Genomic DNA, 26,385 nt, shown 5'->3' with positions numbered 1-26,385 from the left:
TCATCCGAGAACTGCTGCAGCTGGTGCTCGGTGGATTTGGTGGTCAGTCTCGCAGCGGGAGCGAGCGGGCATTCGTTTCCGTTCACGCTGCAGCATGTCGGCTGCAAGTCGAGAACCCGAGCGCTAGGTGTTAGTCGGCGTTTATCATCGAGAGACAGAGAGAGAGACGACCATGACAAAAGCGTCCGCTGACATGTGCTTGTTTGATTCCCCTCTCCCGCAAGCCACAGTAGCCGCAGATCGTGGCTTCCGCTCTACCCGTTCTCTCAGTAATCGCCGGGGTTTATCCCCTCTTTGCTTAGACCTCAAGCTTGACTTCATAGCTTACATTCAGTTGGTTTTACAATCGTTCAGCAGTGCCCGTTTGGTTGATTATTTACTGTTATCTTGTCAAATATCTCTTCATAATCATCCTATTCAAAGGGGTCTCACATAAACACTCAATAACTACGGTAGACTTTGATATCCCCCCTCACATCTCACTTACAAGAAGCCTCTCCGACTATCCGGAAAACGACGTCATGGCTCAACAGTGCTCGACAAGACATGTCGCCGGCAGCCGCGCCGGGTACCTGCCGATCGAAGACTATGGCATGATTGGCAACATGCACACATGCGCGCTCGTGGGGACGAACGGCTCTGTTGATTTTATGTGTTGGTATGCAATTGCCTCTCGTTTGTCTTGTGCTACTTACACGTCCCATCCGGGCCGACGTTACACTCGGCCGAGTGACGAACCCCAAACGCTCTCTCCAGCTCATTCATAGCAGCCTATGGAATAGACGACACAAGATGCTAAATGAAGATTCCCCAAATGTTACAAGGTTTCAAGAGCACGGTGATTGAAGTGCCTCTCATCCGGGATATCCGGCCGTCATGACCTCAATTTCCTAGTTGATGAGATGATGAGACGAGAAGATGATGGTACTCACTTCTCATCCATGAACCTTGATCTGACGCACCATCCCAGGCCCGACTTCGATTCGCCCAGTGTCTTCTGTCGGTTACTAGATCAGGAAAAGGGAGGCTTCTTCAGCATCTGTCCTCCTCCGTCCAAGCTATGTACAACAAAGTGAGCAACCTGAGTACTCACACACGTCGTGTTGCCCTCTGACCAATTCCCAAAGGCAACAATACCTCCCATCCTCCAACATCTTGCAAACGAGATACATCCACGATGACGGCGTCGTCGACGTCGTGGACTTTTTCCCTCGCCCCAAGACCGCCACGGTCATATCAAAGAGTACTCGCCAAGGCGCGTTCCGTGAGACGACCAAGATCCAGGAGGAGCTGAAGAAATGGCTCGTCCGTCGAGTCGAGTGTATCCGCGGCCGTCTCCAGCTTGGTGGGTTACTGCTCTTAAAACGCCCTGATTTCAGTCGATACTGAATTGTATCTCGTTAGACGTCGAGATCTTCCCAGCTTTTCAATACGCCAGCGAGTCCCACGTCACCACAATCATCGAACCAACTCACACGGCCAACAGCTCAAGCAAAGCCGTCACCTTCCACAGCGAGCACTATAAGATGCAGCTCGACGTCACCGTAGACGACGTCGCCGAGCCGGACGCGTCAGCTTCAGCACCGGCCCCCTCCATCACCTTTAGAAAGGAGAAGCGCAACGGCATGCTAGGCGAGGGCGTCGTAGCGCACTTGGAAATCACAGAGGGTCAGGCCGTCTCATTCGTCCTCCGCAACGACAAGCCGGACCACGTCACGGAGAACGTCACGACGGCGGTGCTCGACGGTCAGCAGCACGATACGCAGTCGTTTTGGTATAATTGGATCTCCAACAGCAAGTACAAGGGCCGGTGGCGCGAGGTCGTCAACCGGAGCCTGATGCTGCTCAAGATGCTGACGTATGAGCCTACCGGCGCCATTGTGGCTGCGCCGACGTTTTCTATTCCCGAGGATATTGGCGGTGTTCGGTAAGGCTCTTTCCGTCATCCCATTGTGCTTGCCTCTTCTACTTGTGGAGAGAATCTCATCAGTTTTGCGAAACAGAAACTGGGACTACCGCTTCTGCTGGATCCGCGACTCAAGCTTCACAATCTACATCCTCCTCCGCCTGGGCTTCTCCGCCGAGGCAGACGCCTACATGGACTTCATAAGCGAGCGCTTCGTCAAGTCGCGCGGGCCCAGCGGCGAGCTGCCCATCATGTTCACCATCCGCGGCGAGACCGAGATCCCCGAGCAGGAGCTCGATCACCTCGAAGGGTACCGCGGCAGCAAGCCGGTGCGGATCGGCAACGGCGCTGCGTTCCATCAGCAGTTCGATATCTATGGCGAGCTCATGGATGGCATTTATTTGTACAACAAGTACGGGAAGCCTATTAGCTGGGATCAGTGGTGTTCTGTGAGGGAGATGTTGGGTATGTTTTCTGGGCGTTGATAATGCGCTTGTTGGATCGTCCAGCTGACTTGCTGTGTAGACTTTGTCCTTACTTTGACGGATAGTAAGTTGTCGACTTGCTTTTGTTAAAGTAGATGGAAGTACTCACGTTGAAAGAACCCGACATGTCCATCTGGGAAGTCCGCAACAAGAAACAAAACTTCACCTACTCAAAAGTCATGCTCTGGGTCGCCTTCGACCGCGGCCTCCGGCTCGCAGATAAACGCAACTTCCCCTGCCCCAACCGCAGCAAATGGCTCGAGGCTCGCGATAATCTGATGGAGGAGATCATGGACAAAGGTACGAACGACCTTTGCATTTCAGCTCGTCTCTCACCAACGGCTCCATTCCTATACCACCAACCCTCTCATTTTCATCTCAAGTTATACATGATGAATATCAGATGGAAAGAAAAACAACAATGCTGATCAGGCCCCACGTGGGGAGAATAAACAGGCTACAACAAGGAAATGAAGTGCTTCGTCCAGAGCTATGAGAACAACACCATGCTCGACTCCTCGATCCTCATCGCCCCCCTCGTCTTTTTCATCGCCCCCAACGACCCGCGCTTCCTAAACACAATGGACCGCATCCTCATGCCTCCCGAAAAGGGCGGCCTCACCAGCACCGGTCTCGTCTCCCGTTACGATACCGAGCTCTCGGACGATGGTAAGCGGCACCCCCGCCCCCTTTTCTCCTCCCCCTTCCAGAGGTCCTACACACCGTGCAATGTGAAATCTAACCTGTCTTGCAATCCACCCAGGCGTCGGCGGAAGAGAAGGCGCCTTCAGCATGTGCACCTTTTGGCTCGTGGAAGCAATGACGCGCGCCTCCGTCTACGAACCCAAATACCTCGTCCGCGCCGTCAATCTCTTTGAGAACATGCTCAGCTTCTCCAACCACCTCTCCATGTTCTCCGAGGAAATTGCCCGCAGCGGCGAGCAGCTCGGTAACACGCCCCAGGCTTTTAGCCATCTGGCTCTCATCAGTGCCGCCTTTAATCTGGATCGGGTTACCGGGTTCCAGCGGTGACATCGGTTGATATATCGCGTGGATCCGGGGGGGATGAAATGAGTGAGTGGGTGAGCGATTGGGGTTTGGGTGAATTCCTTCCTCTGCCCCCTCTCACGTACCCTCTCCGCTACCAATTATCAAGCTGTCAGGAGTGGCGAAGAAAGATAGATAGTTTGGGATTTTGGGTCTCATGAAACTCCTTGGGTATACTCCAAGGAACGTTACCCGATTTCACATCTTTTCCACCGCGTCAGACTGCGTGACAGTTAGTAGCACAGCAGGGTACGTGAGAGGGGTTCATACGCGGCGTTGCAGTTTTGCATCACATGGATGGCATGATGAATACAAAGTTCAACCGAGAAAATGCTTCTATTTTTGTGTCATACGTTAATTATGATGGGTATGGGTGACCTCCAACTCCAGAACGCCAAGTCTAGCCCGGAAAAGACTCTTCTTGAATCAAGATACAATCATCCAAGCAGCTTGAGACCGTTCTTGGTCTTCTGTCCGGGCTTCGTGACGCCGTGACTATGCACAGGGCCAAGGTGGGGTTCATACCCAGTACCCTCACCATGCTTGTTTCCTCCACCACCGCCGCCGCCACCACCGTTGCCAGAGTGCTTCTTGTTCTTGTTATTGCGGTTGTTGCGGTGGTCCTTGCCCTTGACGTTGGTGATCTTGATCTCCGTGTTCGCCTTGCGGACAGTGACGGGGTGACTCTGGATGTACTTGCCATTCATCTCCTTAGCAGCCTGGAAAAAGTCGTCGGCGTCGCTAAAGGAGACAAAGCCATAGCCCTTGGACTTGGCAGTGCGCTTATCTCGGATCACGCGCGCCTTCTGCACCGACTGCCACCGGGCAAAGGCCTTGAGGAGGGACTCATCGGTGACTTCGCCGGCGAGGTTGCCGACAAAGAGGCGCAGGTGACTCGGGTCCCACTCGGCGAGGGTGTCGTCGGTCCACTTCTTGCCGCCGCCCTCGCGGACGACGGTCTTCTTGCGCTCTGGGGGTTGGTTCGCTGCTGCGGCGGCGGCGGCAGCGGCTGCGGGGTCGATGATGGGAGGAGTCGCGACGTTGCTGCCTGTGGCGGGCATACCACCGCGGCCGCCGGGAACGACCGGGTCTCTACCGCTGGCGTCCTTACTGCCGTTGGAGCTGTACGCGCTCTGCCACTGTGCTATCTGCATCGCCATGTCCGGGTCGTAGTCGGAGGCTGAGGCGACGGATGCGCCGGCAGCAGGGGCGCCGGTGCCGGGAATCGGGAACGGGTTGCGAATCTGCGGCGCCGCGCCGTAGGTCGAAGGCGGCGCATTGTAGCTCGAGGCCTGGCCGTAACGAGAGCCGGCGCTGGGTTGTGCGTATGAGTCGTATGCGGGCACTGGTGCCGCATAGCGGCCGGCGGCTACCGAGGGCGAGGGGGACGGTTGTTGCTGGTACGTCGCGTAGGAGGAGCCATAACGGGCAGCGGGCGCTGGCGCGCCGGCGTAGCTTGGTGCGCTCGAGTAGGAGGGAGGCGCGGAGGAGGTTGCAGCTCCGTAGGCAGGTTTGAAGGCGGGCTTGAAGCCTCCGGATGACTTGCTCGGAGGGGGCCGCGCGGGCAGGGAGGGATGGGAAGGTGGATTGCCGGTGGAGGGGCCGCTTGAGATACCTGGAGGGGGCGGGTAGGCCATGATGAATGAACTGCGGGTATGATACGGTTTTTTTGGTACAAGCAAGGCGCGTATGGCTTTGCTTGAGTTTTTTTGTGGCAACGTACCTCTGAGCCTGGGGTGTTCCTGCTCAAAGAAGTCAGACCTCCTTTGCTGTTTGCTATAGCCGACGGTGGGTGTGCTGTTGTCGGGGCTGTCGCAAATGCAGAGATGGGTTTGTTGGTGATGTATTCGGAGAAATTCTGACGATGTCGTCTCAGCCTCGGCGATGGCCCGTGGCCGATGTGGCTGGTGGCTAAGTCCGACGTATCACGTGCCAGGTGTGGCTTTACCTGGATGAAGCTCGGACAAGATACTGTCCATGGCTTGGTACTGCTCTTCAACCTTTCAGGTGGGTGGACACCAACTGCCGTCCATTGCATCCCGCATTCTCAATCGTTGCTTCTCGAATCCCGTGCCGCCGATTAAACGCCTAGAGAGGTTTAAAAACGGAAAACAGGAATCCCAGCTCCGTGTTGCGCCATTTGATTATTTCGCACCGGCCGTGCTGTTTGAGTCTCGACTCTCGCTCCGTTCGGCTGGGATTATCACCATCCCATTTAACCATCCTGTTCCTGCATCAGCTGCATTTTATCCGTCGGACATCTTCAGACGGACATAACGGATAATCAGTGGTGCAGCTATCGGTGTTTGCTGACTGACATCATGGCCTCCGTCGCCCTCCGACACGACGCTGCGTTTTTCCTCGGTCAGGTCCATGCCAATCAGTAATGCGCGTGGATTCTAAGCGGAGCTTTAGCGGAGTTCTCAACCGACGACTCCGGGTCGTGCGACCGATCCAAGGCCCGAAGGCGGCGGCAACCCCCACTGAGGTTGCCCCTCGTTTTCCTTTGTGAGAGCCATATTTATCGATTTGTGAGCAGCGAGGGACGGATTCACCGTCGGCGGTCGCGCTGCGGCTGCGCTGCCTCCATCCACACCTTGAGGTACCTTGGGAGATGGAGGTGCGATATTTTCTGTCCCCTTCTGCTGAGGGCGTGGGTCTCAACGAACCCAATAGATTGAGGCTGCTTCGGCCAAGCAGTCCAACTGGAGGAATTGGAGGGGTTCATTACGGCCAGCTTCGGTTTGGTTGGGGCCGACTTCCTCTGCACACCATTGGAAGCGCATCGTGATTTGTCGCGTATATCGAGCAAGGCCCGCTATCCGCTGTCCAGGGATAGGAAACGCGAGGCGCATAAGCATCGGCCGCTGCCTTTTTCCTATCCAATGCCTAATTATAATCGCAGTCGTAGTGGTGGTGGTGGTAAGGCTGCACCTCTCACGGCGTTCTCTCCGGCTGAAGGCGGAATGCCGAGCGCGCGCTCATAGATGAATAGCGACAACGCGACGTCCTGATATCTCTGTGCAAGCCTCCAGGGTTTGGACGTTCTCGAAGCTCTGCTGGAACGGCCCGGGAGCATGGGGTCTCTTCTATGCTGAAGAAACGGAATTTCCTCCAATGCAGTCCGGAGCGAGGGGCAGATGCTGCACGTGCAGGGCGGCTCCCAAGGTCGAGGGACGTTTGGGAGCATGAGCAAGACAACGACGGACCAGACAAATCAAATCCCTTCTGGCCCCTTATCCCTACCACCCAAGACGGTCCAGGAGCACACGAAGCGAGCGAGCGAGCGAGTACCGGAGCTCCGTTGGGAGGGCAATAACATTATATGCCGCCAGCAGACAGGCCGCAACGCCGCAGTGCACCACGCGAGATTAGCATTGGTGATTAGGCAGAGCCCCCGCGGCCTGTTAGACCGAGCGCAGAGTGTTCCTCCGCGGCCGTGGGTTGCGAAACGTCAGGGTCTGACGCATCGAGTTTGAATACCGGAGTCGCAAATCCCTCCCCTGGAACACGCAGAGTGTGAGACATGCTCGCGGCGGCCAATGGGAACGGGTGCCTATCGCCGAATCGGACCACAACAGGACGGATCCAGAAGCGCCTTTTTGCACGACGGGCTTCGTCAGGCTGGCGCGCTGCTTGACTAAAACACCACCGGCGTGGAGCAGGCATAATGGTCGTTGCTGGGCCGCCCTCCGCCGCGCGGGCCGGTTCTATGGCACAATGCGGTAACCGTGGTACATCAGAGTCGCTGTGGAGGGAGCAGACCGGTCCTTTTCATGCTCTCTGCGAGGGTATGTCTGATATGGCATAGACGGTGTTTGGTGTCAATTTGGCCGCCAAACGAGACAAAAGCTTCTGGCTTAATTGCTCAACAACAAAAGTGGCGGCTGGAAGAGAGACGCGGGAAAGACGAGGTGACAGAGGAGAGCATCGTCATAACTGCCCCTCCATGACAGGCCGTCCAATTGGAACTGGCTGGAGGAGGGTCTGGTTCTCTCAATGGAGCTCCACGTCCTGGCGGTGATGTATGTGTCCCTCTTCTTTCCTGTATGCGTGTACGTAGTACCTACTCCGTAATCCGTACGGAAGTGCTGGAAGTGAAAGTGGGATGCCAAAGCATGAAAAGATACAAGCAGAGTACCACCAGTACCTAGAGACTGCGGTATGTACCTCTTTGTCCATGAGTAAGCTCGTCCCGCCAACAGGAAAAAGCCAATCATCTCGAGTTAGTCCAGGAGAGTCCAGGAGGGGTGACCACTAAACAGCCAAGTCAAAGCAGCAAAGCAGCCCTGTCGATGGTCGAACAAGCCGTCTAGTCCCGCTTTTCTGCCCAGTCTTTGAGAGACTCCCACCCCCAAAGAAAGAATGGGAAGCGAAGAAAAAAGTTGTAGGTATGTATCCGTAGAAAGGCCAAGCTGCTTGCACCCAGGCGAAAAGCACCGGGAGGTACATGTCGACTGGAGTGGGAGTGTGCACATCTGCGCTTGTCATGGGTGGCCCCTGCACTAAGACAAACCCCCCTCCCCTCCTACCCCTCCGTCGACCCTCCCCCTACAAACTTCGTCCGGGTTGACGAAAGCTCCAGCTTCTCGTCTCCTTCTTGACACATTCCCTAGAGATAAATAACTCGACGCTCCCGCATGTCATCAAAGATTCGCGCGTCTGAACCTCTCCTCCATCAAACAACCACCCCCACGTAAACCATCGACACATCATTCATCATGTCTGGACCTGTGTAAGTAATACCTAGTCTGCTCTCTAAACCCCTCTTCGCTCTCAAGCCAAAGAAAAATTACCCCACCACCCCGCTCCCGACCTCCGATGCTTCACGACAATGACCACGGCTGCGAATTCCCGCATGTCGACGTCGGTTGTGATGCTTCGGTGCTGGTATGGTCTTGGGAGGTGCCAATGGACATTCTACATTGGCCTCAAGTCATGGCCTTCTCTTTTCTCGACTCAGCAACATACTCATACTCGTAATGCAGCGCTCGTCTTGCCAACCTTGTGGCAGGCGTTGTGCCTGCTCCGAGGTCCCGCTCCGCTCTCCTTCTCCTCGCACCTGAATAGGCAACGTCCGGCTAGTGAACACTCAAGCTGACCATCCTCACAGCGCTGATATGGGCCTCATCGGCCTGGCCGTTATGGGTCAAAAGTAAGTCCTTCCAGCTTCCATTGTGTAAGAAATGGTTCACTAACACTCTCAAAGCATTATCCTCAACGCCGCCGGTATTTCCGACTTTCACATCCTATACCATATTTCAGGTGGCTAATATCCCTTTCAGACCACGGTTTCACTGTTGCCGCCTTCAACCGTACCGTTTCAAAGGTCGACCGATTCCTGGCCAACGAGGCCAAGGGCAAGTCCATCGTGGGCGCTCACTCTCTGGAGGAGTTCGTTTCAAAACTTAAGAGCCCCAAGCGAGTCATGCTTCTCGTCCAGGCCGGCAAGGCTGTCGATGACTACATTGACACCCTCATCCCCCTCCTTGAGAAGGGTGACATCATCATTGACGGTGGTAACTCTCACTTCCCCGACTCCAACCGCCGCACCAAGTACTGCGCCTCCAAGGGCATCCGCTTCGTCGGCTCCGGTGTCTCTGGTGGTGAGGAGGGTGCCCGCTACGGCCCCTCCATGATGCCCGGTGGTAATGAGGAGGCCTGGCCCCACATCAAGGACCTCTTCCAGAGCATCTCCGCTAAGAGCGACAACGAGCCTTGCTGCGACTGGGTCGGTGATGAGGGTGCCGGTCACTACGTCAAGATGGTCCACAACGGTATTGAGTACGGTGACATGCAGCTTATCTGCGAGGTATGTGCCCCTCCATTCGAGCTCCCCGTAGCTATATGCCCGTAGCTAACACGACATCCAGGCCTACGATATCCTGAAGCGCGGTCTCGGCCTCTCCTGCAAGGAGATTGGTGATGTCTTCGCCAAGTGGAACAAGGGCGTCTTGGACTCTTTCCTGATCGAGATTACCCGTGACATCCTTTACTACAACGACGACGATGGAACTCCCCTCGTCGAGAAGATCCTCGACCAGGCTGGCCAGAAGGGTACCGGCAAGTGGACCGCTATCAACGCCCTTGACCTCGGTATGCCCGTCACCCTCATTGCCGAGGCTGTCCTTGCCCGCTGCCTGTCCTCGATCAAGGAGGAGCGTGTTAAGGCTTCCAGCAAGCTTCAGTACGTTGGCCGCACCAACAAGTTCGAGGGCAACAAGGAGCAGTTCATCGACGACCTCGAGCAGGCTCTGTACGCCTCCAAGATCGTCTCCTACGCTCAGGGTTTCCAATTGATGAACGAGGCCGCCAAGGAGTACGGCTGGAAGCTTAACAAGCCCTCCATCGCCCTCATGTGGCGTGGTGGTTGCATTATCCGCTCCGTCTTCCTCAAGGACATCACCAACGCTTTCCGCAGCAACCCCGACCTCGAGAACCTTCTCTTCGACGACTTCTTCAACAAGGCCATCCACACTGCTCAGCCCGGCTGGAGAGACGTTGTCGCCAAGGCCGCCCTCCTCGGAATCCCGACCCCGGCCTTCTCCACCGCTCTGTCTTGGTTCGATGGTTACCGCACCAAGGACCTCCCCGCCAACCTTCTCCAGGCCCAGCGCGACTACTTCGGTAAGCTACTCGATACTACAAATTCCTTTGACAAGTTGCTAATCAGATCACTCCTGCAGGTGCCCACACCTTCCTCGTCAAGCCCGAGTCAGCTAACGAGAAGTACCCCGCTGGCCAGTACCACCACGTCAACTGGACCGGCCGCGGAGGTAACGTCTCTGCTTCTACATACAACGCTTAATGGTTTTCTGGATAGGTTAAATAGAGGGCTCGCTATGAGAACTGGCATACGGATGCTAGGAGAATGAAATGAAATGATTACACGTAATTGAAACAAAAAAAGTTCCACCAATGCTCATATCCAAATTTGCCAATGTGAACATGCCGAAAGCTTTCAGATGAAGTTGTGGAGTAGCAGTCCTCGCGAAGACAAGACCCGGATGAAGGTCTAAAAGGTACACACACAGTGTGCTGGGAAAAAAGTCTCATGCGCAGATCTACATTGCGACATGACCAAATTTGTTCCGAATCCTCCGATATGATCTTTTGATGTAAATATTTTGCAAAGTAAAAGAAGTCTGATAAATGACTCACTTCTTCTTGTACTGGCGAGTAACCGATTGGAGGGCAGAACTGGCGGCGAACGCGGAGCCCATTGCACAGTGTAGTCAGAGGCCGGCTCACGGTACCTACCCGAGGAAATGTATCCATATGCACGGACCCCAGCCGGTACCTCTATGATTGGCTGTCTACCTACCAGGGTCTCTCATAGTGCCGCAGCCTCGTCGCGACAAATTTGGGGACCGCGAACCAAGCTGCAAGTCAATCAATTCATCAACCAACCGTAGCTTCCCCAATTGTCGCGTCATCTTAATCCTTCCCAATTCTTTGTCGACTAAACTCCTCACATACAATCACGGCCTAGAGAGACAATCGCTTGCTCTTCGCGACGAAAGCTGTGCATCAGCATCCACCTCAACCACATCACATCGCAAATCCCACGTCGCGATCCACCATGGCGCAAGACCCAAGTGACGGTATCGACCAGGAGCTGGTAGGTCACCGCGGCCAGCAATAAATTGAGCATCGAAGATTCAGAATCATCGCTGACCGTTTCTTAGCTGAACCATGCTCACCTCATCTCCGCCAACCACTATGCCGACCAGGCACGCGTCGATCTGAACCAAGTGACGAAATGGTTGATGGCGGCGCCCCAAGTCGCGAAAGACAAAGCTCCCTTCTTTTGGACCTACCTCGACCGACCCCGCGACGGCCAGGTCTACCTTACATGGCAACCTCTCAAGAGGCTCGGAACGAATTTCGCCAGCGACGGAATGATCTGTGGCCCCGAGCAGTACCATAGACAGGATGTTGGAAATGGATTGGTAGGCATCTCGTTGCATCGTTGAGGCAAAAATCTGACTTAAGTATCAGTCTCTCGAAATCCACTTTGTCAAGTCGGCTTTCATTCCTGGCGAGCAGGTCGCCATGCACGCTCGTCGCAGATTCCGCCTCGTCCCCTCGCAGACTGGGGTAATGAACGCGCCCCAACCAGACATCAGTCTCTGGATCGTTCACTATGGCCCTTCCGACCCCTCCGACCGCGTCCCCGTCAACCTAATCCCCGTGTCACAAGAGACCCAGCATATCATGGGGACTCGCAACCACCTCCAGAAGTGTGGACAGATAGCACGAAAGGACTTTATGCTTTCCGATCGCGCGAGTTGGCCCTCGATCCAGTTCCCGCGTAATGGCGGACGGCCCCAGATGTACAATCCGCCAGCTCAATCGCGGCGCGTACCGCAGCAAATGGCCTATCCTCCTGCGGGTCCCCAGGGACGTCGTGGTCGTCAACAAGCACAGGCGCAGGCGCAAGCCCAGCAGCAGCAACAGGCTTTGGCCCATGCAGAGGCTCTGCATGATGACGAAGAACTCGAGAAGGATCTCTTTGACCATCTCACCCCTAGAGACATTTCCTTTGCGCGGTATCAGCAAAATCACGAGTGGATGGAGGAGATTGTGTCTTCGCCCTATGGCCTCAGCCAGATTGCACCTCCTGATCTCGGACTTGGTCTCAAGGGAGAACTGGCGCCTTTGACTGACGGCATCTTCTCGGCACAGAGTGCGAACGCCCTTACTGAGCCGCCCCAGAAGCCATACATTGGACGGCTAGAGCCCGGCCTCGCTGATGAGTTCAGAAAACGGGTCCAGGGGCATCTTGACGCTACCAAGGCCGAGATGGAGAAGATGAAGGCGGAGCACGCAAAAAACCTGGCAAGCCTCAAGGCCAGTTCGATATTCGTTGATGCGGAGAAGGACGTGAAAAAGTCTGTCCAGGAGCGCGGACCAGAGCCGTGGCGCTTGGAGGGTTACTCTACTGATGCGGACGATAACTCCGGCTCTTGGTCACAGAAGCACAACAAGAAGGTGGACGAGATTGTGGCTCAGGTGGAGGCTAACCTGGGCCGGCACATTGAGGTCCTCCACAATGTGCACCGCATACAAGATGGTGGCTTCCAGGAGCCCGCCCCTGAACCTGTCAAGGAGCCTTCACCAGTCCCGCCGCCGGCGAGCTCTCCTCCCGCACCGGCGGCTGGGGCTGACGCGAATGCCTCGGGATCACGGCGGCCGTCTCAGGCTGAGTCTAACCACAGCGGCGTGATGGTGGGCGATTCGGATATCGACATGGGTGGCACTGCAGCAGGACTCCTCGACGAGATGCACACTGGATTCTCTGCCAATTCAACTCCTCTGAACAACTTCCCTACACCGCAAACACATATGAACTCAAATGCAGGAACCCCAGCCAACGCAAATGCACCGTCGCCCGCACCGGTTCCCCCCACCATTCAGGAAGAAACCGAGGCGCAGACTTCCACCGGCGCCCCTGCTGCTGCGGTAGAGGACGTCACGATGGGCAACACAGAGCCTTCCAAGGACACCTCTTCCACTGCGCCTGATCAAGGAACCGGCAGCGGTGACTGGGTTGTCGTGCCTAAGGGAGGTGCAACGCCCGATCCCTCCGCCGGAACCGCTGCCGCCGCCACTGGTGCAACTGAAGACGAGGCTGCCAAGCCTGCCGTCAAGGCCCCGTCTACTGCCGGAACGCCAGCAGACACCCAGACTCCTGGCGGCTTTAGCTCGCTGGGTGACCTCGATTCGGCCGGCGACGCTCTGGCCGGCTACGGCGGGTCTATGGGCGATGGTCTGGATATGAATATGGAGATGGAGGACTCTGCGTTTGGCGATGCCTTCCACGGTGTGTCAAACACCAACACGCCTGGAAACCAGTCTGAGGGCGGGGCTTAGGAGCCTCCTGAGCCGGAATTTGATTGGGATACCAAGTATTAGTAATACTTGAGAGAAGGGTACTTGGAAGGAGGGCAGTGTATGTTTAATGCGGCATGGTGGCTCGGTCAACCTGGTTGGGACCACTTGTTAGTTGTTTTTTGGGAGGGTTCGGAGACGAAGAGGGCCTAAGGCTTGTACGGTATTATAGTTTACACGGATGGTTAAAGAATGGAATGAATCAGTCTAGCTCAGGCTTCATATTCTATCGTGACCTGTGGTCAAGGGCCACTGCATGTTAGCCTAGTGCCGTGAGGTAATGCCTTTGAGGCGGAAGGTGACCAAGACCGTGGGGCAAAGTGTTGGGTAAAAGTCAAGTAAAGGCAAGAGGAACTAATCGTCACGTAATGACCTGTATGATCTTTGCACCCAGGAAAGCTCAGCGCCGTCACATTTTCATGTGGCTAAGGATCTACAATATCGAGCTAAAAAGTTTGCTTAAAACGTCAGGGATTCTTACTGCAGAATTCACTGCAACCCGGTACTGTGTACTGGGCTTCATGGTAATAATGAATATTCATTGATGAGGGCTTTGAGCGTCTCCGTAATGAGCTGTGATATGCTTGTCAACAAGTGTATTAAGATGATGGGTAAGGTGGCAGGCTCATGGTGTACCCAGAATTTATGTCTGTATTGCAGATACGTTACCCAATGGTCAATAACCAATGCCCTCGACTCTCCGAGTCCACAGGCTGAACAGCGTCAAACACGGAGAAAGAATGGTGATACATGGCGGTTCATCCCACAGCAAGCCCGGATTACGTTGACAGGGGCCGTGATCAGTGCGCACCTGTTAGTGGTTCCGGGGCAGAATCAGGCGAAGATACTAACACGGCCCCACTTTCTCCGCGTCGCAACGGGCGGGAGGTTTTAGGTTTGATCGGCGCCAGGTACAGACGTCTCAGCCGCAGGCTTTACACGAGCCCCTTCCATGTCATCCCGACTTTCAACCTCCCTCTTCCTCGAGGTTCGAACGAATTGGCCTTTGTTCCTGGCCTCTCATCATGATTGGAGATTGGACGAAAACACAGCAAGGTGCTTGCTGCCCATGGCTTGGTTTACTGGCTCAATACGGAGTATAGGAGGTGTTGTCTGAAGTTTTGCTGGGCTTTCCCCTGTAACTTCACACGAGCTTAACCACCCATCGTTGAGACGAAAGCTTTCTCAGGAGCTATGAGGAATCCGATGAGCTTAATATCCATCGTCTTGATGTTCGAAATACGGGTCTACGCTTGCGTCTCTGCGTAATGCGCCACACTCTAGCAAGCGGCTAGTGAGGACAGAGAAATGCCCAGCTGGAAAGCGGCAGAAAGATGAAGCAAAGCCCAGGATCGCGAAACCACCCTTGGCCATTCACGAGATCCTCCCCTCATCCACCATCACCGCCCCTCTTTCCACACTTACCGCCGAGGTCTTCCCAAGTGGCTTAGTGTCGCTCTCGCAATTGTTTCTTATGCCATCTGGGCAGCCATTGTAGTTCTTGGCAAAAGCCCACTCCATCGAATGGGACCAGGGGGTTTTCAACTTTGTGGTCCCCCCCCGTCGTACCGAGTCTCGGCCAATGAGACGTGGTCGACAACCACCCCCCTGCCCAGCTTTTTTCTCCTTAAGCTTAGGATGACGTTCTGGGGAACTGGTGCGGTTTGCCCACGAGGCCCCCTGTCCAAGGAGTTGTTGGACTTACACGCGCCGCGAGGGAGAGGGAGAGATCCATCCCATCAAAACCCTTCCCGACCCGGGAAGCGAGGATCTCAAAGTGGCTCCCCTCTTCTTTGTTGCTTCTCTTCTTGATCTTCCGTTTCTTCATTCACTTCTTGTTACACTGTTTTCGAGTTGCGTCTTCGATTCTATTTGCTAACTCTTGTTCACTTTTTTGTTTGAACGCCCTTCTTTTTTCCAACCTATCCTGCAGGTCAGCTTCACTTCAAGCATTCCGTTCGTTTTACACGCCCGCCCTTTCGACTTTCGATACCCGAGCCCCAGTTGGCTGATTTCCTCTAATTTAAAACTTACGATACTCGACACGTGGTTACTTATTTTGGGTGGACTTGGTACATTTCATACTCGACAAGAATATCTCAAGAAACCTATCAAAAAGACAAGATGCGGTTTACATCATCACTGGGGCTTTTGCTCGGTGTTTCGGTATGCAGCGCGCAGATTTCGAAGCCGAGGGCCGGGGATGTTTTGATGCCGAACCAGCAATTCGAGGTTGAGTGGCAGACGGCGGGCTTACAGGCCCCTGTCAACATCGACCTGGTTCCTAGTGGCAAGACGGACTTGTCAGTCATTGCAGAGAAGATTGCAGGTAAATTTCCCGAGCCAATATGAATATCTACTGGACTTAAATAATTGACCAAAATTTAATTGCAGTTCAAGTCGACAACGTCGGCCGTCTGAACTGGAACCCCAGCGCCTCCATCACGGCCTTTGAGAGCTTCGCCATCGTCATTACGGACTCAGTCCAGGCCTTCGTCGTGTCCGAACCGTTCCAGATTACCCAACTCACCCAGCAGCCCGTCATCCAGACGATTCTCGGAGCGGACCCGGCGCAGGTGGAGATCGTCACCGCGGCCGCTGGCCCCCCCAAGGTTGTGTATTCTGGCGTCTTGCCCCCTGATGCTATCCCCGCCGGCGTCGCTGTCGCGGAGGCTACCCCTACGGAAGCTGCTCTCGTCAAGCCTGACGAGTCGAATAACGGCATCTCGAATGGCACCGCGCCTGGAGTCTCCCCTTCCAAACAGGAGGGCGGCAGATCCAAGAAGGAGCCCGCGACCCCTGACGAGAAAGCCGCCCCTGTGCCCGATGAAGCCGTCCCTCGCAACTCCTCGAAACCGCTCACGAGCATCGCCGAAAAGAACCAAACTCCAGCGGCCCCCGAGACCACCCCGACGCCGATATATTCGACCATCCAGTCCGCCTCCGCGCCCGCATCGTTCCCAACGTTGTCAGCGACCAAGAACCAGACGGGCCCGCCGGGTGGTGGCGGCGCTGAGGTCACGCCCACGCCGATTTACTCCACGATCCCGGATTCTGGCCCGGCGTTCCCGAGCCTTTCGGTCACCAAGAATCAGACGGCCCCCGCGAACGCCGAGGTCACTCCTACCCCTATTTACTCCACGATCCCGGACTCAGGCCCGGCTTTCCCGACACTTGCGCCAACTAACAACCAGACAGCTCCAAGCGCCGAGGTAAGTTTCCCCTGGATCGTCCCAAAGCATAGCACATACTAAGAACAGATTGAGCAGCCGGCCGAGAGCAAGGCGCCCGCCGCCACTCAACCAGCCGCAGAAGTACCAGCGAACCGCACCAGCATCACGCCAGAAGCTCCAACCACGCCTTCTCTACCAATCGTAACCATCCCCGTACCCAAGAACACCACCGTCCCTTCGCCCCCAGCCGCCAGCGAGCCCCCTATCCTCCCTCCCGCCGCGAACCCAGCAGCCAACAGCAGCAGCAGCGCCACCCCGACCGGCCTGCCCGCCCTCCCCGTCACCGAGCCCGCCGCCGTAGCTCCCGTACCCATCGCCGCTCCCTCGCCCTCGACCCCGCCGAGCAACGACACGGCCGTGACGAAGCCTCAGCCTCAGTCGTCTGAGCCGGCGCCGGCGTCTGCTGTGAGTTCGGGCGGTGCGTTGCCGTATAAGGGGACCCTGCCTGCGGATGGCGGGGCGCCGCTGAACTCGGTGAAATCTGATGTCCCTGCGTCGACTACGGAGAGTTCTATTGCCACGGCTGGCGGGGGTTCGGCGACGCCTGTGCCTAGTACTACTGCTGGTGGAGGCAAGGAAAGCGAAAAGGGGGGCGATAGCGGAAGCGGAAGCGGCGGCAAGAGCGGAGATGAGAGCGGCGGTTCCGGCAGTGGTTCAGGAAAGGGGTCAGGTGATGACTCCGACACCGAGTCCGATAGTGAGACCGGTTCCGGTTCTGGTTCCGGCTCTGGCAGCGGGAGCAACACGGGAGACAAGCAATCCAGCACTTCTGTCTCCACGGGAGTCATCGTGCCTACGCCTCAACCCCAGCTCGGCGTCGACGCCGGCGCGACGCCCGTCGTCCAGATCGGCCCCAGCATCACGTTGCCGTCGTCCCTCTGGACGTCCATGATTCTCGCGACGGCGGTCGGTGTTGGTGCCGCGGCGCCGACTGGTGGGTCGTTTGCGGTGGCGACGTCGCCTGCTGTGCTTGTGCCTAACGCGGGGTATAGGGCGACGCGAGGGGGTGGGTATGTGGCTGCTGTTTTTGGCGCTGTTACGGTGCTTTTGGTTGTTGTGATGTAGGAGATGTTTATCAGAGGAATAGGGGGTGGAGGATTGCGTTTGGAGGGGTTGGGATTGGGGGTTGGATGATTGATGAACTCATTGTTTGTAGCTTCAATCATCGTGTCATTGGGGTTGAATGGTATGAGATTACATGTAGACAATAAGCGTAAACCAAGGTTCAGGATTTCCCACTGTCGAATGTTCATATGATATGGCTTTCAAAACTATTTCAGGAATTAGTGTAGGCAGGGTCGAGCCAGTTTGGCCCGACTTTTCTCAGACTTAAGTTCATGATCATGCCAAACGGATTCAGCAGCGGATAAGCATTTTTCAATCTGTTGCTTGCATATAATAGTAGTAAACATATTGAAGCTGCTGGATGACTGCGAAATGGTGCAGGGAAGCCATTTAGGCTATAGGAGTGGAAAGTGGTCAGGTCAGCAGTAAATTTTGCGCAACATTCCACAACTCTCTCACGTTGAATCACCGCAGTGCCGGGGTGTTCGATTATACTTTCCTCACTTAGGGTAGTACAGATCTTATGAGAAATGATCCAAGTTCATGCTTGGCATTGTGTAGAGCCTTCTCTCCCACATATCGGCAATCGTGCTGACATGAAATCTAAGTAAAGGGGCGATGAAAAAGAAGATACCAGAGTTGGCCGCCCCTTCCTTCCCTCCTGCTTAGAATGGGTATATCAAAAATATCAAAACTACATGAACCAAAAAGAGTTCACCCCCCCAGTGTTGATCTGGGGGCTACATCTCTTGGTGCTCATGCTGGGACTCGAACTCGGATAGCCTGTCGTCGAGTAGGCTGTAGATGGGCGTAATTAGTTGTTGACCTTTAACCAACTCCACCACCCACGCCACAGTTTGACCTGACCCCCGACCTAGAGGGCGCCTGCTGTGCTGGTGACGAGAATGGGATTGAGGGGGCATATGAAGGCTTTCTCTCGACGGTAGATCACGTGTGGGCGCCCTTTTTTCCATCTGACCTTGAGGTGATGGGCGGAAAGGTGAGATACCTCAGGTTGCCTAGGCAACTTCATCTACAGGTGAATCACCCACGGCCACAGCCACCAGGGTGCCGAGCCTGGTTGTGATGCCCGCCTCAAGGTTTGGTATAGTGCTACGATGGCTTGTTGGGTTACACACTTGGAAGTGACTGTATATGGGGTTGTTGACGCCTTATGGTCTTGCCACCACCATTATCAGCTCATACCCCAATGGCTGAATAGGTGGTAAGACGAGTCTACCGACCACGCAAATGAGGTCGTCGCACAAGACCTTACGAGACATGATCTGGCTTGCAGCGTGTTCTGTCAGGTTTCCTCATGTGATGACTGTATCCCATGGCATTCGACTCACCTTCACTGACGTAGCAACAGCCAGAGACAACCCATTTGGGCTGGCCTGTGAGCGTGTCAACCGGGCTGTTCATGGGATGTTGAGGAGATGAAAAGATTCATGAAGACGAAGGCTGCTGCAGCGGTTACATTGTTGTTCAGCTCGGACACTATCCCTCTCAGCCCTGGAATCCACGAAGCTGGGGTTAACGTCGTCAGATGGACATTTCCTCAGGTTAGGCTGTTGAATACAGCTTAGTAGAATTTGGTCTCGGCCAAGAGGTGACTGTTACTTATCGAGGCCCAGCAGTGAAACGTGTTATACACAATGATGGACGTTGTGTCAGACAGACACTTAGGAACATGGTTAAAGTATCATTTCCGCAGCCGTCAGACTTGAGCGCCCTCTCATCTAGGGACGAAAGACTTGAAGCACCATGTCTAGAGGGTATGTCACAGAAGTGGGGCCGCAGACTGCCTTGAATGATTCCATTGTCATTAACGATAACGTGAAGACGAGCCTTAACCAAGGTACCTGAAAGTATCCGCTTCTTTTGAAATCGCCTCCTCATCTCATGTTCTCATGTCTTCAAATGCGTCAACTTTTGTGTTGCCGGGCCTGCGTCTTGGAAACGATGATTACTCCGGCCATGCCGAATCTCTGAGCTGGGACTCGTAGTGTCTTGACCAAGGATGTTTTTCGATCAGTTTCCCAATGCTTCTTCCCGGCCAATCTCCCCAGATCGGAGATACCATGGAGCCCTTCAAACGATGCTTGGCGAATGACATGATCGCACTCAAAACTGTTTCGTCGCCCCATCCAAAGACCAGCTAGGTTTTGGATTCAGGTTGGCCGGGCAAGGATGTAAATCAAATGTGAATGGGTATGTAAAGACGACGAGAATCGTCACGTCTTGCACGGTGAGAACCGGACAGGCGTGAATATGCAGGATGTTGTTGATGACTAGGCGGTTTAGGCAGCGGCCTCAGCACTGGCCTTGATGCTGTACGGGCCGAAGAACTCGGGATCGTTGGAGAGTTCTTCCTTGACCTAGGGAAGGAATGATATTAGCATATGTAAGTCAGCCACGATTGTTGAGACCTCAAACTTACAATATCAAGGCCACCAACCAGCTCACCATCAACCCAGAGCTGAGGGTAGGTCGGCCACTCGGCATACTCCTTCAGGCCCTGTCGTACCTCATCGTCTGCCAAAATGTTGAAGAACCCGTACTTGACCGAGTGCTCTCTCAAGATGGCAACAAGCTGTCTTGAAAAGCCGCACTGAGGTGAGCTGGGGGTACCCTTCATGAAGAGCATGACGGGCGCAGCCTTGACAAGGTCGGCCAGGCGCTTGAACAACTCCTCCTTGGCCTTGGCCGGGTCGACGGGCTCGTCAACCTGCATCGCGCTGGGACCGTTCTCGACGCCCTGGTTGCCATTTACTGTGGCAGCCGCGCCGGCGGGCTTCTTGGCGTGTGTCTCGATCGCATTGCGGACCTTGACAGCGCTGCTACCGCTGACGGTCTCAAGGACTTGGCCGTTGCGCAGGAGAACGAGGAAGGGGACGGCGGTGACGTTGTATGTCTCGCTAATGTCGCTGAGCTCTTCGGCGTTTATGGAAACCCAGGATGTCTGCGGGGGGCTGGTGACGGGGTATTCGGAGGCAAGGGTCGAGAGGACGGTAGCCATCTGGGCGCATGGGGCGGCCCATGGTGCATGGAAGGAGATGATGTGGAGGGTGGAAGGCGGGGTGGAGGCAATATGCTTCTCCCAGTCGGCAAGGCTGGTGATCTCCGTGATCGTCGACATTGTGTGTTTTTGGCGGATCGCGAACTCTTGAGATGGTCGGTTGTTGGAGGTGATGCGACGAGGGTTTGTTTGGGGTCAATCGGAGAAAGGAAGCCGTGAGAGGGAATCGCGTGGAGTCGTAGAGTCTTGTGGAACGCACTTGAGAAGAGGGACGGGTTCGGTCGGTCGTTGAATCGCGGAATGACAAGTCCAACGGCTGATAAACCACGGGTCTCCGATACGTCGGGTGGAGGGGTATTGTTTGGAGGGGCAAGTCGTGATTTTTCGGGGTGGCTGCGATTGTGCCGGGTACAGCGATCTCCGCGGGCAGGAGATGGGATTACTACATTGGTTGATGACTGTATGGGAGAAAGCCTCGAGTTGCGTCATCTGTCGCAAGATTTATGTGGTATAATTACATATGTGAAGAATTCCACTCGGCGGGGGACGAAGCCTGCCATGCCCAAGCTGCCCCACTAGAGCAGTGCAGAGGCCCGAAGCGGAGAGCGAAAGCGGCAAGCACCTTCGGAGCACAGTGTGTCACTGTACTCCGTACTCCGTTCGCTGGCTCTAACTCCCCCTCCTCCCCTCCCCTCCCAGGCTGCAGTGCCAGTCAGTCAGGTACCTTAGCTGCCCAGCCTGCCCCGCCTCGACACCTGGCCAGCGCTGAACAACGCTGAGCTGCGTAACCGACCGTCCGCGTATTGGATGCTGGCGGGACCGTGCTTCACCTCCAAGTTCTAGTTCCACCTGTGCTGCGCCTCTCCAACTCTCGGCTGTCCACGACTTTCTGCAATAGAGAAGAGGGCTGGTTTGCTACGTCAGCTTCTTGCCCGTCAGACATAGGCGACTCTCCGACGGAGACCTTTACGACCAAACATCTTCCCCCCTACTATTATACCTCTTTACCCCCCCTCACTAATCTCCTCATCTACTGACGACTCAACGATCGACGACCACTGCTAGTCGAGCTTACTGCCCAAACTCGCAATGGCGTCACTCAATCTGTCCATCAACGGACCCTCCATCAAGAGCAGCTACCAGGGAGTCATCAACGGCCCGCCCCCGAACTCGAGCTCCCCAACATACGCTCAATGGGCTCTATTCTCAGTCCAGGCTCCTTTGGCCAATGCTTTCCAGGACAGCGGCAACAAGGAGAGTGTGCTGAAGGTCCAGAGCACTGGTGGTAAGTTCCCCCGCTCTTTCGCCCGAGCTCCCGACGTCGCTCGGGGGAAGACAATGCGCTGACATGTGTCCTTTCCTACGCAGATGGCGAGCTCTCGGAGCTCATCGAAGACTTCAACGAGGGCCGCATCCAGTTCGCTTTCGTCAAGGTCAAGGACTCCAACTCAGGCCTCCCCAAGAACGCCTTGATTGCCTGGTGCGGAGGCGGTGTCCCCGAGAGAACCAAGGGCTACTTCACCACCCATACCGCCGCCGTTTCCAAGATCCTTCACGGCTACCACGTCCAGATCACCGCTCGTTCAGACAGCGACCTCGAGCCTGAGAGCGTCATGCGCAAGATTGCCGATGCCTCCGGTGCCAAGTACTCAGCAGGCGGCTCCACGTCTTCCGCTGCCCCACCTCCGGTTGCCTCTAAGCCCGTCTTCACACCCACCACATCATCAAGCGGCGTCAACCCCATCGTTGCCGCGCGAAACCGCAAGCCCGCCGGCGTCGATGAGGACGGCTGGGGAGACGATGCTCCTCAGGTCACCCGGTCCCAGCTCGAAAAGGTCCAATCTGCGTATAAGCCCACCAAGGTCAACATGGCAGAGCTCACGAAGCAACGGCAAGAACCTTCCGGCTTCAACGGAAACGGCTCGCAAGACAAGCCTGACGTTGTGAGGGGCGCATACCAACCCGTTGGAAAGGTGGATATTGCTGCGATTCGCGCCGCAGCGAAGAATCAGCAAGACGATAGGCCTGCCCCTGTCAAGGGTGCCTACGAACCTATCGGCAAGGTCGACATTGCAGCTATTCGCGCCAAGGCACAGAAGCCTTCAGAGGCTGCGGCACAAGAGCCTGAGGAAGACGAGCGGCCCAAGTCGCTCGCCGAGCGAAGCGCCGCATTCAACCAGTCAGAGCGCTTGACATCGCTGCCGAAGCCCAAGGTTGCCAACAAGTTTGGTGGTGCGGCCGCTTTCACCGGCACCAAGGCCCCCGCGCCCGGTCTTGGACTCGGCGCACCCTCCACCCCGGCCCCCCCACCAGTGGGTGCCGCAAGCCGGACCTTTGCCGACCAAGGCGGCAAGACGCCAGCTCAGCTTTGGGCCGAAAAGAAGGGAAAGCAGGGCGGATCCGTCTCCAACGTTGTCTCGCCTCCAATCACTTCTCCCATTGGCGTTCAGTCGACCGGAGAATGGAAGAGCGGCTACTCTGGCAAGTCATGGGGACCCGTCAAGATGCCCGAGTACGGAAAGGGCTCCATCAGCCAAGAGAACACTGGCGAGGATGCCCAGCGAAGTATCGAGACGCCTGCCTCTCCCAGCGGTGGCATCGGTGCCCTCAAGGAGCGCTTCACCGGTGGGGCCCCGCCCATCCCCCGCGAACAGGAGCAACAAGAGTACGATGAACCGTCTCCTCCTCCCCCACCTAGCAGTTCTCGGCCTCCCCCGGCCGGTGGATTCGCTCTGCCCGGTCTGCCTTCCAGGCCGGCACCCGAGGAGGAAGAGGAGGAGGAGCCGCAGTCCCCCATCAGAGTTGCGCAGCCCGTGTCTCGTGGTCCCCAGGTCGAGATGGAGGCGCCCGAGGAGAGAGAACCTCCCCGTCCTATTCCTACTCACCAAGAGCTGCCAAGAGAGGAGGACCTTCCGGAAGACAACGACGCCGGCCGTGGTGCTGCGGCGGCTGTCGCAGAGCAGCAATTCGGCCAGGAGCAGGTTGCGGCAGGCCAGGCAGACAGCGGCGGCAAGCGTGCCGTGATCCAATACGACTACGAGAAGGCGGAAGACAACGAGCTTGAGCTTCGCGAGGGCGAGTATGTCACAAACATTGAGATGGTGGACGAGGACTGGTGGATGGGTACCAACTCCCGCGGCGAGAGCGGCTTGTTCCCCAGCAACTACGTCGAGCTTGTCGAGGATGAGCCTGAACCAGCGCCGGCGGCACGGAGCGCGCCTCCTCCCGCACCGGCGCAAGCGGAGCCGGAACCGGCAGCTGCCGGTGGTGGCCGAACAGCCACCGCACAGTTCGACTACGAGGCCGCCGAGGACAATGGTAAGAAGAGCGCTCAACCTCTAACCCCTTCATGCAACGATGCTAACGCTCTCTCTGTAGAACTTTCCTTCCCCGAGAATGCAACGATCAAGGACCTCGAGTTCCCTGACGAGGATTGGTGGTTCGGTTCCTACGGTGGCAAGCAGGGTCTCTTCCCTGCCAACTATGTCCAGCTGGACAACTAAGTATGAGTTGATGGAAAGCGGTTAAAAAAAAGTCGAAAGTCTCCATGACGGCCAGCGATGAATCACGCCCTGGGCCTCTCGACCAAGAATGATCCTGGGTTGGTGAGGTGCTTAGTTGCGTTTGATAGGAATAAAAATATCGGTGTTATGTCCTAACTTTGGTTGCCAAGTTGCTTTTACCTGTGATTCTAGCGAGGAGGCAATCTCTCCTGATGTTCCTTGAGTTCACATTGTCATGCCATGCCGCAGTTCGTACGCCGAGGAGATGCAGATATGCATTTGAGCCATTGTCGATTTCGTCAACCGGGTTCTTGATGTTCATGATGCTCACCCTTTGTCACGTCGACCACGGGTTCAAACTCAAATGTAAGGAGGTGTAAATGTTCATTTTCCAAAGGACTACTAAGGGAAGAAAGTCATTATGGCGCATAAACAATGCGCCCACCGACAAGAATTTCAACCAGGTTGATAGGTAGAGGAAGAAAAGCGCCATGAACGCCCTTGGGGAAAGTAATCAACGAGGTACGCTGAACCCATCGTGAACCCGTTCCCTTCCCAAAAAATAAAATAAAAAAATTTCCCGTTTCCTCCAATCGATTCGATTCGTCCCTAGCCCATCCCAACTCATTTCGTCGTCTCAGGATTGTGCCGTTTGCTTTGCGCCTGGCCTGGCCGATTGAGCCGTGCGACGTCGCAAAAAAAAAATAGAGCCGTCGATTTCCATTGATTTCCATCCATTTCTTCTCCTCTTACTTTTTTTCGTCGTCGTTCACAGGAAAAAGCTCGGGGCGCCCTGGAGTTTGATCTGTTGGGGAGCCAATTACAGTTTTTGTTGTTCGAGGCAAGGTATTTGCCGTGATCCCGTCGGGTGCCCCACTTTCTTTTCAACGGAGAACCACAGACCGCGTACTTTTGACACGCCGAGGATGTCAGATTTTCCGAGATCCCAAATGAGAGAAATACATCTCGCTCTAGCTCGTTAAGCAAGTGGTGAGAGATTTTTTTCAGTTCGTTTAGCAAATGTCGAAACAGCACTCGCAGCTGAGGGGGATTGTTAGCCACCGTTTTTGACAATGATGGATGAGATAAGGATAGAGAAGGAAAAACACTCACCATTCTGCGCAACATTCACACGTCTCGTCGATAACGCAGCAACAGCACAGGGCAGCGAGGCAGGCCGTCAGGCAGTTTCCGCCGCCCTGCTTCTTCTGCCGGGGCGCCTGCATGGGAGGCTGTTGCTGGTACTGCATGGGCGGCTGGCCGCCTTGGGGGTAGTAGCCGCCCTGCTGCTGCTGGTAGCCTCCTTGAGGGGGACCGTAGGCCTGTGGTTGAGATGTAAGTGATTGTTTTTTGTTTTCTCGCCTTCAGGTTTGCGATTGCGTGTAGAGTGTGGTTCCGGCGCATGGAAATCGCCATGATATGGGCGAGGGGGATTGGAATGCGCCGGCAGTGAGAATGTCTGGGACTGGGTAGGGTGAAAGTGAAGTGCTTACAGCTTGGGGGTGCTGAGGGTAGCCGCCTTGAGGAGGGCCATAATTTTGGTTGTTGTAGTTGCCACCCTGGTTGTAGTAGTCGTTGCTGGCCATCTTGTATATATGTGTGTGTGTGTGTAGATTTGTGTTTTGTTATTTATATGTTGTGAAACAATGAAGCTATTCAGACAAGGCGAGAGTGAGAGGCCGACTGATGGAGAATCTGGAGAGAAAAGACAGAAGGTGGATGAGAGTGAGTGTGTGAGATGAAAGAAATCCGAGACAGCAAGAAGGCGGAAACGTGTGTCGATAAAAAGGGCCCCGCCTCCTCTCTCTATCTGTATGGAGTAAGGTAAGGCAGTGAAGAGGTGAGTGGCCTAGTGACAGGTTCGAGGAGATCCCTGCTCTGCATCGAAAGTGACGGGCTGGGCGATGCTGCCCGGTGGCTCCCCCTCCCCCACCTCAAGTCACAGTGGAGGTGTAAGGTACGACGTATCAGCCCAGTACTTTTCAGTCTAAGCATTTTTTCTTCAGTTCCTTAGGCACATAGGGTAGGTGGTGCAGGTATCCGTAGTCGGATAGGTACTTTGGTACCCTTACCCAGCTGCCACTGCTGCCAGCATGCAGATTAAGGTGCTTTTCCTTTTTGCTTGTGCTGAGGTCACTTGGTCTGAGATGTCGTCCATTCGGAGAGAGCGATGAGCTGCGGGGCCGAGAATCGAAGCTTTTTCTTCTCTCCTGCCCCATCCATCCCCGTC

At 55.4% G+C, this 26,385-nt stretch overlaps 7 protein-coding genes across 7 annotated transcripts; 4 read left to right on the top strand and 3 right to left on the bottom strand.

The window, feature by feature from the left end:
• Positions 1 to 521: 521 nt before the first annotated feature.
• On the top strand, positions 522 to 3,651 carry BDP55DRAFT_753740 (family 15 glycosyl hydrolase; the record flags this gene model as incomplete). Its single annotated transcript, XM_060580698.1, has 9 exons — positions 522 to 658; positions 971 to 1,072; positions 1,128 to 1,345; positions 1,405 to 1,920; positions 1,991 to 2,371; positions 2,432 to 2,455; positions 2,509 to 2,691; positions 2,848 to 3,060; positions 3,155 to 3,651. 9 exons carry the CDS (start codon positions 522 to 524, stop codon positions 3,421 to 3,423), a joined length of 2,043 nt encoding a protein of 680 aa, XP_060434546.1. The 3' UTR covers positions 3,424 to 3,651.
• Positions 3,652 to 3,759: 108 nt separating this feature from the next.
• BDP55DRAFT_648683 (uncharacterized protein) lies at positions 3,760 to 5,282 on the bottom strand. The gene has a single exon (XM_060573867.1). It carries the CDS (start codon positions 5,073 to 5,075, stop codon positions 3,876 to 3,878), a length of 1,200 nt encoding a protein of 399 aa, XP_060434545.1. The 5' UTR covers positions 5,076 to 5,282; the 3' UTR covers positions 3,760 to 3,875.
• Positions 5,283 to 7,756: 2,474 nt separating this feature from the next.
• BDP55DRAFT_648672 (6-phosphogluconate dehydrogenase) lies at positions 7,757 to 10,359 on the top strand. Its single transcript, XM_060573866.1, has 6 exons — positions 7,757 to 8,173; positions 8,552 to 8,593; positions 8,648 to 8,667; positions 8,724 to 9,250; positions 9,312 to 10,065; positions 10,125 to 10,359. The coding sequence occupies exons 1-6, from the start codon at positions 8,160 to 8,162 to the stop codon at positions 10,244 to 10,246; spliced, it is 1,479 nt and encodes a 492-aa protein (XP_060434544.1). The 5' UTR covers positions 7,757 to 8,159; the 3' UTR covers positions 10,247 to 10,359.
• A 765-nt stretch (positions 10,360 to 11,124) lies between these two features.
• BDP55DRAFT_310832 (uncharacterized protein) lies at positions 11,125 to 13,565 on the top strand. The gene is made up of 2 exons (XM_060566681.1): positions 11,125 to 11,390; positions 11,440 to 13,565. The coding sequence occupies exons 1-2, from the start codon at positions 11,208 to 11,210 to the stop codon at positions 13,312 to 13,314; spliced, it is 2,058 nt and encodes a 685-aa protein (XP_060434543.1). The 5' UTR covers positions 11,125 to 11,207; the 3' UTR covers positions 13,315 to 13,565.
• A 6,368-nt stretch (positions 13,566 to 19,933) lies between these two features.
• Positions 19,934 to 20,772, bottom strand: BDP55DRAFT_724437 (glutaredoxin; the record flags this gene model as incomplete). The annotated part of the gene is made up of 2 exons (XM_060578892.1): positions 19,934 to 20,011; positions 20,074 to 20,772. 2 exons carry the CDS (start codon positions 20,770 to 20,772, stop codon positions 19,934 to 19,936), a joined length of 777 nt encoding a protein of 258 aa, XP_060434542.1.
• Positions 20,773 to 21,358: 586 nt separating this feature from the next.
• BDP55DRAFT_648653 (SH3 domain-containing protein) lies at positions 21,359 to 24,315 on the top strand. Its single transcript, XM_060573865.1, has 3 exons — positions 21,359 to 21,937; positions 22,021 to 23,970; positions 24,031 to 24,315. Exons 1-3 carry the CDS (start codon positions 21,742 to 21,744, stop codon positions 24,153 to 24,155), a joined length of 2,271 nt encoding a protein of 756 aa, XP_060434541.1. The 5' UTR covers positions 21,359 to 21,741; the 3' UTR covers positions 24,156 to 24,315.
• Positions 24,316 to 25,168: 853 nt separating this feature from the next.
• BDP55DRAFT_724435 (uncharacterized protein) lies at positions 25,169 to 25,741 on the bottom strand (the record flags this gene model as incomplete). The annotated part of the gene is made up of 3 exons (XM_060578891.1): positions 25,169 to 25,196; positions 25,269 to 25,477; positions 25,649 to 25,741. 3 exons carry the CDS (start codon positions 25,739 to 25,741, stop codon positions 25,169 to 25,171), a joined length of 330 nt encoding a protein of 109 aa, XP_060434540.1.
• Between the last annotated feature and the right edge of the window lie 644 nt (positions 25,742 to 26,385).

This window comes from Colletotrichum godetiae (assembly GCF_030913485.1).
Source record: "Colletotrichum godetiae strain CBS 193.32 chromosome Unknown BDP55scaffold_5, whole genome shotgun sequence".
NCBI classification, from domain to species: domain Eukaryota; kingdom Fungi; phylum Ascomycota; class Sordariomycetes; order Glomerellales; family Glomerellaceae; genus Colletotrichum; species Colletotrichum godetiae.
The sequence above is the reverse complement of the archived record's forward strand: the minus strand, read 5'-3'. Positions and strand labels throughout refer to the sequence as shown.